Source organism: Rhamphochromis longiceps, linkage group LG5 (genome assembly GCF_057381845.1).
Source record: "Rhamphochromis longiceps isolate RC_006_pf linkage group LG5, R_longiceps_female_GT1.1, whole genome shotgun sequence".
Lineage (NCBI taxonomy): Eukaryota > Metazoa > Chordata > Actinopteri > Cichliformes > Cichlidae > Rhamphochromis > Rhamphochromis longiceps.
In genome coordinates this window covers 17,061,597-17,082,289 of record NC_140561.1, presented here as the reverse complement: position 1 = coordinate 17,082,289, position 20,693 = coordinate 17,061,597, and the positions used below count along the sequence as shown (strand labels likewise).

The 20,693-nt window shown below is 41.3% G+C and overlaps 1 protein-coding gene across 1 annotated transcript; it reads left to right on the top strand.

Moving 5' to 3' along the window:
* Positions 1 to 13,609: 13,609 nt before the first annotated feature.
* On the top strand, positions 13,610 to 20,619 carry ddx19b (DEAD-box helicase 19b). The gene is made up of 12 exons (XM_085406179.1): positions 13,610 to 13,815; positions 14,201 to 14,240; positions 14,334 to 14,414; positions 14,534 to 14,669; positions 15,566 to 15,658; positions 15,782 to 15,884; positions 16,047 to 16,161; positions 16,266 to 16,443; positions 16,542 to 16,779; positions 17,074 to 17,236; positions 18,120 to 18,311; positions 18,418 to 20,619. Exons 1-12 carry the CDS (start codon positions 13,759 to 13,761, stop codon positions 18,477 to 18,479), a joined length of 1,458 nt encoding a protein of 485 aa, XP_085262305.1. The 5' UTR covers positions 13,610 to 13,758; the 3' UTR covers positions 18,480 to 20,619.
* The last annotated feature ends 74 nt before the right edge of the window (positions 20,620 to 20,693 follow it).

Here is a 20,693-nt window from a genome sequence, read left to right as displayed (position 1 = left end):
AGAAGAAAACCTAGTTTTATCTTCTCGTTTCCCACAAGTTGTGAAGCTTAAAGATGAGCTGAATCTATGAAGTATTTCTGAAAAGAGAGGTTTTCCCTTCATTTGGACCAAAATGTTAAGCGAGTTCTTTCATCAGCATTAAAGACAAGTTTTGCAAGTCATGCAAAGCTTTGTGAACGGTGTAAAAGCTGAAAGGAAGTTCTGGGAGATTCCACATTCATGTGGGTGCAGAGCAATAAATAACAGATCTGTGTGCATAAAAATAGCTTTTAACTTCATTATGTATGGTGCAAGGTTAGAAATAGAAAGTGAGGTTGTATATGTGTTGGACTAAAACCAGATACATGATCAGAGTGAAAGGTAACTGCCCCGAGGCATTACCAAAGTGGTGAGACGTAGCTGTCACAGTTTAGCATTTTTATATTCGTTTTTATTTTGTATTTATATTGAGAAATTATTATTTAACGGTATTATTTAGGAGATTTTTTTTAATAAAAAAAAGTTCAACACAGGTACCACAATAGAAACAGCACAAACTGTGAAGGTAGCTTACTCAGAGTCGTGTAAACATGAAGTCATCCCATAGAACAGGGGTGTCAAACATCAGGCCCGGGGGCCGGAAACAAAGCCTGGCCGCTGAAGGTGGGCAAGCTTTTGAAGTTTGTGTGTTTGACACGCTTTACAGCTTTTTGTATTGACCAAGACCCTGCTCTCAGTTGGCATTCATACCACACCAAAGTAATCAAGAAACAGATTCTTACATTCCTGTTTTTCCGCAATCTACAAGTTTGTTTTTCACAGTATAAAAAAAGAAGAAGACATTTCTGAAAAAATGTCTGTCTTTCACCGTTTATTTCAGCTTTTCTCACCTGGTTTGGTTTTTAAGATCATATTAGTTGACTATAATTGTCACGGCTGGGGCAGCAGTCGTGTTGTGGAATGAATGAGGAGCCACGATGCAGATGGCGGTGGAGATGCGAATGAAGATTTATTTACAGTGGAAAAGAACCAAAGCCAGGACAGAACTAAACATAAACCTAGACTAGGGAAACTAATAACAAACCAAACCTGAAACCATAACTCACAGAAAAACATAAGGAAATGACACTGGTGATGGCGAGCAGGAATAAAGGACAGAGAGACACTGGGATTAACAAGAAACACAGACGGCACAATGAGGGACACAGGCAGAAACACCCTATAAATACACAGAAGGTAATGAGGGAAAGGCACACAGGAGGGGAGCACAGCTGAACCTAATTCACCAGACAAGACACGAACCTTCAAAGTAAAACAGGAAACACACAGACTGTTTTACAACACAAACACGAGGACACGAACAGAGCAGCGAGGACAGACACAGGTAGGGCTGATAAAACACTAAACTCCAGGTTCAACCCTAAACTAATACAAAATCAGAATGAACACAAAATGAAATCCAAGGAAACACAAAACGCTGGGTCAAAATAACCCAGGATCATGACAATAATAAACTTACTCAGTTGTCATTCTGGAATATTTTAACGCATAGATCCAGCAAAACACTGGATAAATAGCACAACTTACAACTCTGGGGGCCTCATTGTGCATCGCAATAGAAATCCTTTAGCCATTTTATATTATACAGTTTATCGCTGCTAGCTTACGCAGCTAATACTTACTTACTTAGAACTTAGTTCCTCCTACGGCGGGTGGCGCATCGGGCAGCTAGTGATCTCCATCGATGTCGGTCAGCTTCAGCTTCATCCCAGGCAATGTCGACAGTTCTCAGATCGTCCATGAATGTTTGACGCCATGTGGTCTTTGGTTGGCCTTGCTTTCGGACACAGCTAATACACGCTCACAGATAAACGTGCAGTTTTGACTCACTCTGGGGATATATCTTTAGCCGGGGCTGAAATGTCTCTGTGCAGTTATTTGGGCAGTTACTATAAAATATTATATAAATTGTCAATGGCCACTGTGATATAAAAACGGCCTTTATAGAATCAGCCGGTCAAGCCTGATAAAGTTTGCTGGCTTTGCTCGCAAAATAAGGTTTTTAAATCTTTTTACCTCTGGAAATTGCATTTCAACCACCTTCTTTCTCTGCAGGACTCTCTCTCTCTCTCTCTTATGTTGTAGTTCAGCAGAACTAGAACTCCTGATGCAGAGAGGTGCAGGAGATGTTGCCCAGACTTTTCCTGTGTGGCCATCACTGTTAAAAGATGCTCAAAAGATGACACGTACGATTCAACAGATTCTTTATTATTGTCATTAACAGTTTAATATGCTTAGTTGCTTCTTGGATGATATTGTGGCAGTTGAGTTTTGTGATGAGCACTCATGAGAAAGTAATCACCAGTGCTGTGACGGGGGGGCAGATGAAAGTCAAACTCAGCGTAGCTGTTAGGTTACATAAGCTCCGACAGGTGAAGAAGACAAGGCAGAAAGAGTATGAAGAGGAGCACTGTGAAGGACAGGAAGAGACAATCCAGAGAGAATGAGAGAGAACATTCACAGGTCGCTGGCAGAAAGTGGAGGAAAAAAGAAACCACACCCTGCTAGCTGCGGCACACACACACACACACACACACACACACACACACACACACACACTCGGGCAGTTTCTCACACGGCTGTCCGCCTCGGAAATCCCAAACTATGCTGCTCTCCACTGCAACCCTGAATCTGACCTTTGTTTCTGCCAGGGAAATACCCAGTGTGACCTGACATGCTGAACCACTCCCTGGGAAAATCACCCGCTCTGTTGGTTTTGGCGTGAATCAGTGGGCGCTATATGGCTCAGCAATATAATGTGTGCGCATGCAAATGGCTGAGGCGACATTTGCATTTGGTTCCACTGCGTGTGTGCGGTTATACATGCATGTGTTGATGTTTCTTTTTATTTTGTGGTGTGTGTGTGTGTGTGTGTGTGTGTGTGTGTGTGTGTGTGTGTGTGTGTGTGTGTGTGTGTGTGTGTGTGTGTGGACGCAAAAAATATCAGTGGGCATTGGGATCAGGTATTCTCTTGCTGATTGAGACTCTGCTGGGAAATCACAAGGACAACTGCTGATAAGAAGGAAAAGGGGGGAAATGCAGGCAGCTCTGGTTGGAAAAATAAAATAAATATCCCTTTAGACCACTCCAGAATATTCTGTTTGCTCCCGAGTGGAGTTACACGTCACATTTTTAAAGAGATCTATCCAAAAAAGCAACTCTCCTCAATGATATGATGGTAAAAACACGCTTTGTTTGCATCTAAATCGTGATTACAGATGACGTCAATCGTTCAAGCAAGTTTGCGCTTAGATATCAGTCCAGCTTCTGCTCAGCTCTTCTGGCTGTACGAATTGAGTTCTCCCCCCCCCCCCCCCCCCTTTTTTTTTTTTCTTTTTCTTTTTTTTGAAAAGGTCCAGGATTAACAGATGGGTCTGTCAGGGCAGGGTGATTAAAAAAATGGACGGACAGCCAAAAGGACAGAGATGGAATGACCACTGCGCATTTAACATTAAACATTCTCCATCTCCGACTGCTTTGCAACAAAAGTGAGGAGAACCGGAGAAGAAAAGGGGAGGAGGAGGAAGCCAGACAGCTTGGAAAGAGTGGGAGAGCGGCACGAGATGGGAATCAGGAGATAAGAGAGATGGAGGGGAAAAAAGAGAGGGATAAACAAAAGTGAGAGTAGACGTACAGAGAGAGAGAGAGCGGAGAGAGAGACAGGGGCTCGATATGATGAAATGAATGCCAGGGAGAAACAGTTCAGACCCACCAGATGGTTACTATAGCAACCACATACCCCAGTCTCTCTCCCTCTCTATCTCTCACTCTCCGTCTCTCTGTCTAGTTGCTTTGTTGCTGCTTTAAGTCTGTGGAGGGAAACCAACGGCTGAGAGAGACAGCTTTTTACATTTTGGTGCAGTGGCAACATCAGCTTTAAAACCAACTTTACATACTTTTGTAGCCACTTGTATACATTATTTTTCATACGGTAAAGGTGTTGGGTTTTTTTGTTGTTTTTTTAAAAGCTATGTAAAACAACACACCAGCCGATGCGTCCAAGGCACAAGCCTCCTACAAAGGCGTAGATGCTGGGAGCAGCAGTGCAGTGTCAGGCACAGTTTAAGAAATGACCTTCATAAATGTTTAGTCCATGACCCTTCCTCATGCAAAGAGGCATAGATACCTGCTGCACATGTAGAGGTATGAATGAAAAAGTGTGCATTGCTATAAAGGCCAAAGCCGGAGATGTGCTTTGAGCTCAGCAGCAGACCACTGAGTGGGGCATCGGATGTCTCCATCAGGATTGCATTTTCCTCTGCTCAGAGCAAAATCCCCCATTAAACACATTCTTAGACACACAGGCAATATGCACGCTCATGCACAGATGCAGCTCGCCGCCACGGATGCACGCCCTGCACGTGCACACTCCCAGCACACTCGCACAGACACCAACCGGGAAAATCCAAACTGGGATGCACAACAAAGGGAAGAGCTCGCGGGCCCCCCAGCTAATCTCATGCATGGAGATCATTTTCAAAACAGAACAAAATGGTGGACCATCTCTCTATGGCAGAGTGGGTCTCCGCAGGGCCCCCAGGGCGGGATGGCATGTAACTGTGTACGCATGACTCCTGAATAAAAGATGCTGACCTAGATGGAAATCCGCCATTGGTCACTTAATTTGTCCTACACGCGTGATTGGCTCATGCCCAAACCCACAGTATAGCTGCCCAATCGAAGACCAAGACAAGCGTCGAGGAAATGCACGCGTGCAAACTTTCTTTCTGCATGTATGGAGAGAAAGAGCGTGCAACAATATAAAGAATGTATATTATTACAGCATCACGCTTGTATCACTTTACACAGCGATTGCTTTGTCATTGTTCTTCATATCAGTGTCTTTGTAGTTGATCTGCTATTCTGTCCCAGCCCCCACATGAAAAGCTTAATTCTTCTTCTCCTCCTCCTCTGAGGTTTTATCCTGAAACATGAAAACATGAGAGGCCTTTTTTTTTTTAGATGCTCTATCATCAACTAGACTTACACAGCTCACAGAAACAGATTGTATTCATGCAACGTGCCAGCGCCGGACCACGTGGGACTAAACACGGTACATATGTCTGCAGGTCTGTGAGCATGAATGAGCCCAGCTGAAAGGGTATTTCGTATCAACATTGTACTGAGCCCTTGTACATTATTGATATGCAATTTGACTGCCCGCCATCAATAAATTATTAAGGAATTGAAAATTGTTGAGCCGGGGCTTGACAGCCTTGAAGCTCTTTGGCCCCGGTAGATGAATGAACATGGCCGCACGATTGTCAATGACTGTTGAACTCCAAACTGCATGAGCAAATTAGAAGTCTGCCTAATCTTTTCTCTCTTTTTTTTTCAGGTTTTTCAAAGAACTTGGGGCTATTAAGCCCTCGCCGTGTCTTATGTAATAATCCAGCTGTTTATTGAGTGAATTGGTTAGGTTTAGGGAGAGCTAGGTTTCCCCCTTGAGAAAGGAGGGAGGCTGGATCCAGATGCTTATTGCTGCCTGGCCGACGTTGGGGCTGAGACTGTGCCGTGTGCTGGAGGCTCAGCCCCGAACGCTGATTCTTTCATCTTAACTCTCGTAAATCCCAATCATAAGTTCATCTGCCTAACTGATTTTTGTACATAAATTGGTGAAATACTCATACAGATCACTGCAAATCGCTTTCTTAACAGGACAGGAAAATGAAGATCAAAATCAATTGAAACAATAACAGCTGCAGAAGTGCTCGCCTCTTCTTGACTACAGGGCGACTCGTCTGTGCCCAAAAAAGTAGATTTGAAAAAACCAAACAAAACAGCTGCACTGACTCAAAAACACATTTGCCTCGTCGTCTTATAAAACTTGCTGTATAACAGGAAAATGCACAATGTGAAGTACGATTAATGTGTTAAAATGATATTTTATGCTGATGAGGTAATGAGGGACGATCTCATGTTGTTTAATGTTAACCACTTCAGTGTGTCGTTTGTAGACACTACTATAAAAGGTTTGAAAACTGCAAGCCATTGCATCCACATTGAAATTCCTTGTTGATGTCCACTCTGCACCATCAGCCTCTCTGGCTAAGCCTCAGGAATACCAACCAGCAGTCAGCCCCGAACTCTCTCGCTCTCTCCCTCTTCTTCTTGTGCTATCTCACTCTCTCTTTCTCGCTCTCTTTTTCAGTATGTTCACTCTTGTTGACAGAAAACAAGTGCTGCATCACCATTTTAATTCTGGCGTGGGCGTCCAGGTTCTGTCTAGTTTTTATTTTTTTTGCTTGCTAGAGATGCACGGTGCGAGCAGCGGAGGAGCCGCACAGAGTAAAGGATCAGGGGTATGAATCCTAATGACTTCTACCAGAAGAAAGTGGGAAGAAGACGTCTGGGGAGAATCCTTCCTTAATCTCCTTTTCTCCCCCTCTGCTTGTCTCTCTCTTACCTATGGACCCGCGCTCACAGCTCGTGTGTGTTTATGGGATTTGTCTCCCTTTGATTTTGATTAATTAGTTGTCAATGGACAACCAAGGACTTGAATTCCGTCGTGTTAAAGCAAACAGTAACAGAGAAGAGAGAGTCCTGCTGCTGCTCAGTCTCACACATGACCTTGCCTTTACTACACAGCAGAGTCATATTTGGCTCTTTTACATATTGGTAACCATATTGAGTGGGATGATTACTGTGCATTAATTAAAGGTGGCAATGTGTGTGCGACTATTACGAGTTCTCTGGGGAACGAGCACAGTGTGATGGTGGTTCTTTCAGGTAAAGAAAGAAATTATATTAGCAGGGTAGCAGTTTAGTCTTCAACTCCACTGCTTCTGTTCTTTGCCTCATGTTAGGTAGTATGTGAAAGCCTATTCATAGTACTCATAGTTCATGCCAGACCACTCTGTACCATTTGACGATGTAACTTTAGTATTAAGATATAATATATTATAGACACCAGTCTACTTGGAACAGCAGTGCAGGGATACTGATTCCTGTTTCAAAGTGAAAACACTCAACTGCACAAAGCCAAATAAAGAAAAATGGTGTGAAAAGAAACACCGTAAACAGATCTTTGCTCTCAATAAAATTAAATAAAGGCCAGAAAGTCCTGATGATATGATAATAGATTGATCTGCACATTAACAGCTCCCATTAATGGATTTTACTGCCTCTTCCTCAGACTTTCTCAGACTTCATTATTGAGCTCCTGGGTCCTGTGTGATGATAAGTTTCAGTTTTATGATGTGGTGTTTTTTATTTTATTTCTGTCTTGATTTTATTATTCTTATAGTCGCGCCACTGTTTCCCTCTCTCTCTCTCTCTTTGTTACCATGTGACTTTGAACATGGCATTGCTGTTGGTTCCAGACGGGCTGGTCAAAGTGTTTCAGAAGCTGCAACAGTAAATCAAATAACCACTCATTGCAAGGAATGCAGAACCTTGATGCAGATGGGCTACAGCAGCAGAAGGCCACACTGGGTGCCATTCCTGTCAGCTAGGAACAGGAAACTGAGACTGCAGTTTGCTTGGGCTCACCCAACCTGCGCTATCATCACTATCATGTCAATGTATTAAGGCAGATATGAAGGCAAAAGGAGGGCCAACCCAGTGCTACCAAGGTGTACCAAATAATACAGTTCTGCCTTGCCTTTGTCATTTGTTCCTCCTTTTGACAATAAACCAATGTACATTAAAAAAATGTATACACACACACTTGATACCTATGTGTTTATACAGAATAGGAATGTCTCCAGCATTCCCACTCTGTACCCATCCAACAGCTGTCACTACAGAGTCTCGACCTCACATATCCCTTCATCTGTCACTGCAGCAGCTCCTCAGCCCCACTATGTATCAAGGAAAAGCCATTACTTATTTTCTCCCAGATCATCAGCCGAGTCGTCTAAGCCTGTTACCTCTTGTTCAGTTCTGCCTGTCTGTACTTGTTACGGCTTGAGGGCAGCCTGTTGTCTACTGTCAGTCTGCACTGCAGTCCTCAGTAAAAGGATATCTTTGTCTTTGCCGCCTGTAAGATTACCACGCGAAGCAAAAAACCCCAAAAATACCAATATTATCGCACGTTTTCTGCTTCTTTACACTGTATTCGTTTGTTGTACGTTATAACGGATCTCTACCATCCGCTGTGGTCAGCCAATCACAAGACAGTGTAAAAACAGATCAGTCATTTTGTTTCATTTGTTTACTAATAGCGTCTTAGTGGTTATAGTTGCTCCATTTTATCCAACAGGGTCACATTTTTGCATTTGCTTTCGAAGCTGAAGTGGTGCCTGATCACCCGCGAGCCGCCTGTTTATCACTTCACAGTCCACGATACACAACACAACATATAAATACATGATTCATAAAAAAAAAACTCCCAGTGGTCGACGCTTGTTCTAAAAAAAGTAAATACTTCCTGCTCACTTTGCATTTTCCAAAAAAAGCAAAGAAAGTAAAGGAAGCAAACATATGCAAACACACTGGCTAACCTTACCAGCACTACACCCACGCAGTATATAGTCTCCTGTCAAAAAAACCCCAAAAGAAAATGAGAAAAAAAAAGCAATCTTAATATCGACATAATGTTCAGTTTGCAGATGAAGCGGTAAAACACAACACCTCTTGCAAAAGGAACTCTGAGGTTTGAATTTTCCCGTGCCTGGCGATGCTTTTGCATTTGCATCACTTGCATTTTTAAATAACGAAGGAAGAGGAGGAGGCAGATCCCTGTTTAACCCTAGAAGACAAGTTCCAGCTTGCGCCTTGCTGAAGTGTTGAAGTGTAATTTTATGGAGCATATATATTATACTTCCTACCTAAACACTGACACATTGTCAATGTGGGAGCATGGAGGAGCGTTTGAGTGATCTTACATTATGCATTTGTGGGCTGCGTGTTTATCTCTCCTCAGATCGCTCGCACCACGACCACTCTACTTTTCTACTTTCATATCCCTTCTGTCATATTCAGCTCTTGAAATGAGTGCTACATGGAAATACAAAGTCCTTCTCTCTGTCTCTTCCAAATCCTCTGGAGACCTCAAACCTTACTTTTACTCTTTCAGTTGCCATGGATACCTCTGCTAAGGCAGCTGATTGGAGGCAACAATAAACTCTACTCTATCAAGCCCCCGACAAAAAATTGTCTCCAAACTGAAGATCTGAGAGTCTCCCTGTATCCTTTCTCACATGCTAACACGCCCACTAACATACATATAAACTCAAACTGATGCACACGCAGGGGAATTAAGTGCTGGGTGTCAGAACAGAACAGAGATCAGTGCAATCTGCTCCAGCAAAGTCCAAAGCCACAGTCACCATCTAGCTATCCCAGCGGAGGAGACAAAATGTGCGAAATCCATTCTGCAATCAATTAAGGAGCAGTCAGCCACAGCACTCCTGCTCCAGATGTGACCCCCAGTGCTCCTGAATGATCCTTAGTGGAGTTCAACTCTGGTTAATAGCCTAGTTTCCACTAAAGCACTAAACTGGGATAACTTTGCCACAGCACTAATTGTGCAACAACAAAAAGTCTGCTCTGCAGGACCAGAAGAAAAGCAGAAATACTCTTTCTAACAACAGTCTTCCTATTGTGCTTTATGTTATTTGGTAAAAAAAAAAAAAAACCTACAATAATACATAAATGATTACTAAATGATCACTGGCACTCATTAGAAACCTTTACTTGCATTTCAGGTTCAGATTTACTGAGTGACTCACTTTCACTTCACTGTGTTCCTGCTACTTTAAACAAATCTAGTTTAGAGGCTTTGGTTAATGCCAGTTCCAGAAATGCTGGCAACCCCCAGTGTTTCCACTCCGTCTCCTAGTCGAGACACTTAGTCCTAGGTCACCTTATTCTCAAGTTATCACAAGATTTTCAGACTTACTTACTCTGATCTTGAGGTTACTGAGATCCAAACTCCTCTGAGATTTTTAATAGTTGTGCCTATGGTATCAATTTGAAAATCTTGGTTGACTTCCTTCTAGAGTTGTTTGCATAAAACTTTACCTTTGACCCTAACCTTGAGATCGACTTCACTGAGATTCAAACTCATCCATGCTTTTTTCAATTTGAAGCTCGTTGCCTCGTTCTTGAGTTATCACATTGACAAACTCAGGTGTCCACACCAACCATGCCAGCTCTTTAGGGCTGAGGGGTAAAAAATTTGGGACGCAGTTGATTTGAAAAATCTCACAAACCCAGATTTTCTTCACAGAAGAGCATAGAAAACATCAAATGTTCAAGCTGTGAAAATGCACACTTTGAGTAAGTCTAAGTCTGTAATGTGACTGGGTGTTTACATCTTTACTTTCAGATGTAAAGATTTGCAGAGGTTCACCAATCTGCATCTACAAATTATGGTAGAGCTACTTTTGGCAGCTTTCTTATTCACAAGGGGTCTATGCAGCAGGTAGCTCCATATGTTTGAGTTGGCAGATTTTTATGCTAGATGTCCTTCCCAAAGGGAGTTGCGTCTCCTCGTGGGACTGATTAAGGGATCTTTTGCTTGTTAGGTAAATGTGTAAAGCACGACACTATGGAGACACGCAAATTGAAATTATGGAAAAAGTTCATAAATATGTCTATTCAATGTAACATTGCAAGGACTTTGAATATCTCGTCATTTTCATTTCATATCATTATCAAATGTGAAGAAATCTCTGTGCGCACGGGACAAGGTCGAAAGTCAACACTGGATGCCTGATCTTCAGGCTCTTGGGTGGCACTGCATTAAAAACAGGCATGAATCGGTCATGGAAATCACTGCACTGGCTCAGGAACACTTCCAGAAATCTTAGTCGTGAGCACAGTTGGTGAACTGTGCTCAGCTCCATCCACAAATGAAGGTTAAAGATTCTACATGCAAAGACGTAGTTGTAAGTGAGTATGATCCAATATGGTCCTTGGCCAAATCTCATTTAAAATACACTGAGATAAAGAGGAAAACTATTATGTGGGCAGATGAAAGAAAATTTAAAATTATTTTTGAAAAACACCAGCGCTGAATCTCTGAACTAAAGGGGAGAGACCACATCCAGCTTATTAAGTCCAAGTTCAAAAGCTGCATCTCTGATTGTATGGGGGTACATTAGTGCCTATAGAACTAGCACATCTGGAAAGACACCATCATTCCTAAAAGATATATGCAGATTTTAGAGTAACATCTGCTCCCATCCTGACGACATTGTTTTAAGGAAGGATTTGCTGAACTGGCCGGCCTGCAGTCAATTCATCTTTCAAAGGTCCAGCAGATGGACTCCTCAGTTCGCAGACATTTCAGACTGTTGTTGATGCTACTAAGTTGTGAACATTGCCCTGTCCTAATTTTTTTTCCAAAATGGAAAAAAACAGAAAGAAGATTGTACATTTTCTCAGTTAAAACATTTTATTTGTGTTCTTGTTCTACTGTGAATAAAAATTGGCCTTATGAGATTTTACAAATCATCGCTTTTTGTTTTTATTTAAATTCTACACAGTGTGCCAACTTTTTGGGAATTTGAATTGCACAGAAACTTGTGAAATGCAGTGATTTAAACTTTCAAAGGGATTTTGTTTAATCTTGGAATCCAGTCTCTCTCACTCACTCAGTACTGCTTCTTCCTCTTTAATGATACTGGTACAGTCACTGCACCACAGCAGAGGCTCATTCATGCTTCTGAGGTTCTTAATTTGGTGGTCTTGGTATCTGGGGCTTTCTCTTTGATTACTTCAGTGAGGCTGTCAATAACAACCCTGGACTCGGTTTTGATACACCAAAGTGAAATCAGTGGAGATGAGCGGTATTTTAGAATTTTAAAATCACTCGGACACTAATTTGGAAGAGAATGTCTATATTTATTAGCAAACCACAGCAGGTATATTGACATATGCATGCATGATTTACAGCACTAAAATCACTAATATAACTAATGATCGTTTAAGTCTAAAAATGGCATTTTCTCTACTGACCAGCAGGGGCAACTCCACTATATGGTGACGTTAGGCTGCAGAAACAAGTCAGTTTGAACAGAAGTTAACTCTCAATTTAGTTTAAACATCATTCTAAAAGGTTATTCATCTCAATTGTCAGTTTAAAAAATTCTTAAGATGTACTTTAGGATGTGGCCACAGAGATTATGACGGTACTGAAAAACACATATAGGGCTTGCCTGTTTATTAATTTTTACTGCTTTCACTTTGTCTTTTTTAATTCTATTTATTTATTTTCCCCAAGCCAACATTAGTCATTAAAATATCACAATTAAGGCTCATAAATGTTACTAATCTTGCTTCCCAGCCAAGTAGCAGTTTCCTTCTGAATAATAGTGAGGTTTCCAGCCACCATACAAAAAGAAAATTTCCAGCTGTGCTCAGTTGGTCACTTGGCTATTTTCCTATTATTCCCATCAGTACACTGAATGCTCATTGGCTCAATGACTTGTGACTATCAATTTGTTAGCAGATGAGCATACTTTGGACAAAACCGCATTTGTGATTCTAACTACAATTAACTTCATAAGTTATTCAAATATGACTTGAAAGTAGTGATTTGATATTTTCTCATACACATCTGTGTAACTGGAAGTTTTTGCAAGATATTGGACGTTTCAGCCCCTGTAGGCTTTCAAAGGAATGGAAGTTCAGACCTGGAAGCAAAGTCAAAGTAGCTACCATGATGTCCTCCGTTGGTTTCTTAAGTCTCATATTGAAGATTAGCATTTCAAAGTCACCATCTTAGAAAACCACACACATACCTTTCTGGAGATCCAGAAGTCTTTGTGCAGCCACAGCTTTTGCCTTATGATGGCCTCCAGACAGGCTACAGTTTTCACCTTTCCAACCTTGAAAAGTGTCTTGAAGCTATGTCTATATTTTATATACAGTCTATAGGCCCCATTAATTTTGGATTATTCAACATGCAATGAGACTGGAAATCCAGTGAACAGAGATGGGACAAAGTTAGCTTTACATGTTTTTCTGTAAGGCTGTCTAAGATTTGGGTAAGTTTTTAAGGCATTTTAATCCATGATCTTTCCCTCCACCTAACCAAATACTTGTGTTGCCTAAGCTGAACCCAACTGTGATTGAAAGCTAAAAACTGTCTAAAAGAAAAGAAGGCGCACGTCTCTCAAGAGCAACTTGAGCAGAGGAGGCTGGTAAAGTCTGGTAAACTTCACAAACAAACACACCCACTTTCCTTAATAATGCATTTAATTGAACAGCACGCACCCTGAGTCTGACCTTAATCTAACCCCATCGTAACGTCGACCTAACCTTTATAAAGCTAACCAAAGAATATTTTACCTGAGAATGTCATTTTTCACACAGATAAGGATGTTGCATACAAGGCCTACTGTGAATACATAGTAGCTGTGGGCCTATAGAGAGCAGTGTGGCACCCTCTAGAGGCTAAGAAGAGTATAGTGATTTTCTTTTTTTTTCTTTTAGCAAATCCGATTCCAATCATCTGATTTTCAACAAGAGTTCATGACTTTTTTTTATTCCCAACATTTAATGTTTTTTCTTCACATTTTAACTATGAGAGCCCGTCATAGCTGAGGCTTCAGTGAGGTGTGTATGAAATTTCAGGAAGCTGGGAACTATTATTTCTTGGAGCTTGTGTTGTACCCGGTGACGTAATCAGTTGCGCATGTGTCCAGATTCAGGTTCTGCACGCCATTGTGGAAAATAGTTACTTACACATTATTGACTCTTAAGCCTGAGCTAGAATTCCTAGTTGACTTCCCCGAGTATAATAACTGAAGAAGAAACTGTCCCACAATGGCTACGGACTCCTGGGCTGAGGCAGTGGACAAGCAAGAAGCTGCGTTGGACTCGGTAAGGCTTAACTTACGCAACACGGGCTAACCTGTTGTTAGCCTGCTTGGTAAATGCTTTGGCCTGGTCTGGCACACTGTTGAAGAAATTCGGTAGTCTGTTTTTAACGTGGACAGCTGAAATTATTCAGTGAGAGCGCCATCAGTGAATAAAGTGGCTCCCGGTGACGCCCGTCTCTGTAGAGTTTCATTAGGTCGAAAACGAAACTACCGGCTTGGCTTCAGAGCTAAGTTGAATTAGCTCGTGAAGAGCTGCTGCGTGCTCAGCGGTTTGATAGCTTTAGCAGCTAACTGGCTAACCGGCATATGAAGGAGGGGGGCTTTGGAAAAGTCAGACTAATTATTTAGCCCCAGACGAACTCAGTTTATTTTGTTCTTCCTCGCAGATGGGAAAACTTCAATTAAAAGAGAAGCCAGAAGAAAATGGTAAGCATCCATGTGCAGCTGAATTGGGGTAAGAGCCAGTATCCATAAAACAAGGAAACCCAAGCATGTACATATTGGCATTATTTATTGCAGGCACGACCGCAAACGCAAACGCAAAAGACTCAGCACCTGCAAAGTCAGAAGGAGAGAAGGCGGCAGATGATGACGAAATTGGTATGCGGTAAATTATCTACATGTGTTGAAAATATGTGTGCATTCATTATTGTCTTTTAGTTGGATGCTTGGTTGGCTCTTGTTCTAAAAGAGACATCTCCCCTATCTTGTTGTTTCAGAGGACGTAGGGGCACAGTCTTTGTTAAACAAACTGATTCGAAATAATCTGGTCAATACAACAAATCAAGTGGAAGTTCTTCAGAAGGATCCGAACTCTCCGCTTTACTCCGTCAAGTCTTTTGAAGAATTAAGGCTGTGAGTGAGATCTGTTTGTCTGTCTCGGTAGCCTAATCACTTAATATGTCATGTTTAACAGTATTGACACATGTATCTGTTGAGAGTTCCCAGCAAGGACCTGTGTTTAAAGATGCACCGATGCACCAGTCTTTTGGGCTGATTCAGATTTCTCACTTTTCTCTTTAAGTGTGACCTGCCTGTTTTTGCAGATTCCAGTTTTCTTTCTGAGAGCTAAAACTGACCGCACATACAAGTATTCATCAATTCAAAATAGTATTTTTTTTAGGTACTATTTCAGTAGGTTTCTCATCTGAAATAACTGAAAGTAAAGTCCTCTGATACTGGAAAGAGGATAAAATAACTGAAAATAAGTTGTTGTTTTTTTTACCAAACAAAACCAGGTGCAACTGATTTATATAATAGAGCTACTGTCAGGTATTTACCCCTGTGTTTATAATGTCGCCAGATAATGTGACACAGACCCTTTTATTTTTCTCACTCATCTCCATAATTCACCTCTTAACTACGTTGATCCTTTGCTCATAAGAGGCTGCTGGTGCTCTGAGAACTGGATAGCTTCAGCTGTAGCCCTGTTTTTAGGGAAGTTTTTGCCCACACTTTACCTCAGAACTTTGTCTTCACTCACTTCCACACTAACACCGTAGCACGTGTCGTGAGTGTCATGCGCGACTGTCCGCGCTGCATGAAACAGGCTGGGTCATAATCGGTCAAACAGGAGGCTGATCAGCCGGTCACTGGTCCGGGCTGATTCCAGTCCCCGGCTGGTGAATCGGTGCATCTCTAGTTGTGGTGTCTCTTTTATGCTCATCTTCACCACGGTGAGTTTACACAGACTGATTGTGACTGATGCTTCACAATCCTGGCATTTATTTTATTTTTTCCTCTCTGTACAGTAAACCACAGCTGCTTCAGGGAGTGTATGGTATGGGTTTCAATCGGCCATCAAAAATCCAGGAAACTGCCTTACCGATGATGCTGGCTGAACCGTGAGTGTCCTTTAAATAATGATATGCAGACATTAGACTTACTGAATCACTTAACCCTGAATAACATTCTGATATCCATCATATTTATTACCACCCGTACATCTAATTTCCTGTTTCCTGTAGTCCACAGAATCTGATTGCTCAGTCTCAGTCAGGAACAGGGAAAACGGCTGCCTTTGTTTTGGCTATGCTCAGCCATGTCGATCCCAACAACAAATACCCCCAGGTGAGTGTCAACTTTCTTTACTGTATTATAAAGTCACCATTGAAATCCAAGTGATAAGCATGACTTGTCTTGGACAAAAACATTCCTCTTGTCTCTCATTGACGGACATGTGTTCTCTCTCAGTATTAATGTTTAATGTTTGCTCTCTTTTCTCGTCGTCAGTGCTTGTGCGTGTCACCCACCTATGAGCTGGCGCTTCAGACTGGCAAAGTGATTGAACAGATGGGCAAATATTACCCTGAAGTCAAACTAGTCTACGCCATTAGAGGAAATAAATGTAAGGCGCTTGTGCTTTCTGCTGTGCTGCATGTGTACTGTTATGTACCGAATTGTTGTTAGAACCTTTTGTGCGTGTATGAGCACGTCTGTCTTTTTTTCCAGTGCAGCGGGGCATGAAACTGCAGGAACAGATAGTTATTGGCACACCTGGTACCATGTTGGACTGGTGCAGTAAATTCAAGTTTATTGATCCCAAGAAAATTAAGGTGTTTGTGCTTGACGAGGCTGATGTTATGATCGCCACGCAGGGTCACCAGGACCAGAGTATACGCATCCAGAGGTCAGCCGAAGCAAATTAAAATAAGACTTGAGAACCATGTGGCTTTTTAAAATTTTTAAAATTGTGCATGTTTCATGCCTCATTTCTTTGCCACACAGGATGCTGCCCAAAAACTGCCAGATGTTGCTGTTCTCAGCCACATTTGAAGAGTCGGTGTGGAACTTTGCTCAGCGCATTGTGCCTGATCCCAACATAATCAAGCTGAAGAGAGAGGAGGAAACACTGGACACCATTAAACAGTACTATGTGTTGTGTAACAGCAAAGAAGAAAAATTCCAGGCTCTCTCTAACATCTACGGCGCCATCACCATCGCTCAGGCCATGATCTTCTGCCATGTGAGTTGATCTTTAATTAAAAAAAAAAACAGCGACTCTGGCTGAATTTTATTTCTTCTTACATAAGCTTACACATTCTTTTGCTGTTTGTCATCATTTGTTGCCAAGCTGTTCCTCTTTAATCCAGAAGTGAAAAGAGAGCTCTGCAGCATGAGCTAACTTAAACAGAATAGTCTGTTTTTTATTTAACCAGGGAAGGGCCAAACTCAATCCTTTTATACTTGGACTCTTTGTATACACACCTGGCATGTTGGTTAACTGACTGAAGCGCACCCTTTCCTCTGTTCAATTCAGACAAGGAAGACAGCAGGCTGGCTGGCAGGGGAGCTGTCCAGAGAAGGCCACCAGGTAGCGCTGCTTAGTGGAGAAATGCAAGTGGAGCAGAGGGCTGCAGTCATTGAACGCTTTAGAGATGGAAAGGAGAAGGTCCTGGTCACCACAAATGTTTGCGCTCGAGGTAATGATGTTCAGATGTTTGTCATATGAGTTTTATCTGTTTACATTTGAAAACACTTTTTTTCCCCTTACTTTTGCAGTTACGTTAGCACAATATATATGTGGGTTTACAAAGTAAGTTGCAAAAAAATATGTTTGAGGTGTAAAGTTTGGTTTAAAAAGCTGTCTCAGCCTGAATGCAAGCTGCTAGAGATCAGCTTTAATGAATTTGGCTCACCACTTAGGATAACCATAGGTCACCAGGATACCATACTTGCATCTACTCACTCTGACCCATTGTATCAGAGGGAGGCAATTAATGGATTTTTGAAGGAATTGCAGATTTATTTTTTTTGTCCTAGGTATTATAAAAAAGGCTTGGGGTTAGTTTCTGCCCACAATATCCTGAAATTGTTTTCATACTTATTTCAGTTTTCAGCAGTTTTTCTAAATTCTACACTGTACGGCCTAACATGCAATTTAGAGGAAGCCTTAATCCACCGCCAAAGATTATCATACACTGTATGTAAAAGATGGAAATAGCCTCCAGAGTCAATGTGTTACTGCCTTTAAACCTGCACAAAAAGGTCAGTTACTGACCATGTGACTCTTTTTGTTATGATATAGTCTCAGTGGATAGTTTTTTTGGATTGATTTAAGGTGGGGTTTTTTTGTGATTGACAGGTTTATGCTTCATGAGTGTGCCGTGTACTCATTCATTCTGTGCTCGATATAAATAAATAAAAATCAAAGACACTTTTTACAGCAGTGCAAGTGTGAATGTGTTTGATGTCAGACTGTATGAAATTAATTGGATTTCTACAGTCAAATTAAAACATTGGTGTCCTGCACATGTACATTGTTTTCTAGTAACTCTTTATTCCTCCCATCTTCTTTACAAACAGGTATTGATGTAGAGCAGGTTTCTGTGGTGATCAACTTCGACCTGCCAATTGACAAGGATGGTAACCCTGACAACGAGACATACCTGCACAGGATTGGCCGCACAGGTCGATTTGGGAAAAGGGGACTGGCCATTAATATGGTGGACAGCAAGATGAGCATGAACATCCTCTACAGGATCCAGGAGCACTTCAGTAAGCAGCTGTTTAAAATAAAAACAAAACATGTACTTAGCCCTTCTTCCAGCCAAATCTCAGCCCCTCTCTGAACCCCTCTCTTCTGTGTGCTCTTCCTCTGCAGATAAAAAAATTGAAAAACTGGACACTGATGATCTGGATGAAATTGAGAAAATTGCCAGCTAAGAAGGTGTGTTCACGCGACGGACGCTCGCTTCCCTCCCCCACGTCTTTGCTCTCCAAGGACTGTACGCTCCTACAATTTTATTGCTTTTATTATTTTTTTTAGCTGTCGGAGAAAAGAGCAAAACCACACACAGCATATGTTTACATGTGGATATGTCTCCTCTCAGACACGTGTTTTGTAAGTCTCTGATACATACCCTATTTCACTCTTTGTACTCCTTTAAATAAAGTGTATGAGTTTAATGCTGTGTATTGTGATGCTGTAAAAGCAGGCATAGTCGACTCATTTATTATTATTTTTTAAATGGGGGGGAGGGGCGGGACTTTTTTTTTCTTTAAATCTTAAGCCACTGGTGGCTGTAGTGGTGGCATGATACAAGCTATTCTGTAAAGAGATTCACAAAAACCCTAAGAGAAAAACAAAAATACTCATTTTATGTGCCGCAAATGTTTTAAAATATCACTGAATGTAACCGTATCATGTGGACTATTACAGCTTTTATCGTGCTTTGTTATGACTACCAAAATCAGTACAAAGGGTGAAGTTGGGTATGCTGCTCCGAGTTGTAGTTTTAATTGATTGTGTCATTGAAATGGTGATGGTTGGGGTTCAAGGGTCTATGCAAACTTATCAACCTGTGATAGCTACTATCGAACACTTATCAACCTGTATTCACGTGACACAAATTAATCCTGAAATAACCTCAGCTTTAGCATCAGGGTGTGTAGTCTAGTCAAATGCCAAAAAAAAAGGCTGCCTAGAGTGATAACGCATTACTAACTCCAAGTCATGGACATTTAGATGTTTCTGTGTTTAGTCTGTCATCGGCCAACCACACATCTCACACGCATGCTATTTATATCCTTTTTTTTTTTAATTTAAACATGAGGACGAGCTTGGCGTCACTGCTGAGCATTAATCATTAGTCTTCTTCCTTCATCGCTCATAAAAATCAGATTTTTAACTGAAAATGTGACCATTACGGTGATGTTTCCTTTGTGTATCACTGTCCCCACTCAATCGTTACAATCAGGGTTTCAAGTTTGACTTTAGCTCAGCTACATTTCTTCACCCAGACTGTGCTGTTATTAAGGATTGTGAGTTTAAAAAAAAATTACGCAATGCCTTCCTCAAGTGCATTATATACATATGATTTTGTTATTAATATTTAAGCTATTGGGCTTACATTTCTGACTGACACTTGAAATTTTGATTATATATTGAATTATGGGCGTCTTTAGGATGTGTGAATTATCTTCTTGAAACCAAATGCTGAATTGACTTGAGGACCTATGCTAATCAGATTTACTATGTTGCTCTGACATGGTCGCCTGGATAGGAAATGTGTACTTGTGTACATATTTACAGAAAAATTGTTTAAAAAAAATAGTTACTGAATTTTTGAGATTGTCACTTCTAAGAAGTGCAGAAACATTCCTCACGAGGTTCGATTTTGACAGACGCAGCACTTCAAATCAGTTAAGCTTGCAACAGTTGGGTGACTGTACAAAAATCAAGAAAAACAAATGTGTGATGTTTGGTGTATTTGATCACTGCACTGGAAGATTAAGATCGGTGACTGGTCAATCTAAACCTTCTACAAACCTCATCTGGCTCCCAGCTGCACAGAGAAGACTGTCAGTGGTAGTGCGGATTTTATGGACTATTTATGGACAACTTGATGAAAAATCACTTAATGAACACATGCAGCCAAATTGGAAGGAAGTGACCTCAAGCGTGAGAATCCGTAGGAATGGTCTGTGAAGACTTTTGGGTAAAGAATAAGTGTATGCAGTTTTATCGGACACTCGGATGTATACGTTATCAGTGAGTGTGTGCACTTTGTTGATCCATAATGTAACACCACTGTATGAGACCCATGGACACAAAGCAGTTTTGGCTATAGAACGTCACACTTTTGCCCACATGTATACCTTGTTAGATAATTTTCAATAACCTACAAAATTCATAATTGTACACGTTGCCTAATCGGGTTTAGGGCAAGTAGCCTGTTGTAACCTAAAGATCTATGTAGACAATGACAGGTTCAAGGTGTGTGGTCTTCTGTAGCTGAGCTGCGTTCATGGACAGTTATGTACTCTTAATATGTTGAATTAAAAGAACATCTAGCTGTTCATATGTATGTCCCCTTAATGCTTATTCATATAGGTCGAACTAGAGTACAATCACTGTTTTTAGTACATGAGTGAACA

Excerpts from the sequence above, each read along its gene's own strand:
- ddx19b (XM_085406179.1), top strand. The coding sequence starts at position 13,759 with ATGGCTACGGACTCCTGGGCTGAGGCAGTGGACAAGCAAGAAGCTGCG. Across the intron at positions 15,659-15,781 it reads CCGATGATGCTGGCTGAACC|TCCACAGAATCTGATTGCTC; the intron begins GTGAGTGTCCTT and ends TGTTTCCTGTAG. Across the intron at positions 16,162-16,265 it reads CGCCATTAGAGGAAATAAAT|TGCAGCGGGGCATGAAACTG; the intron begins GTAAGGCGCTTG and ends CTTTTTTTCCAG.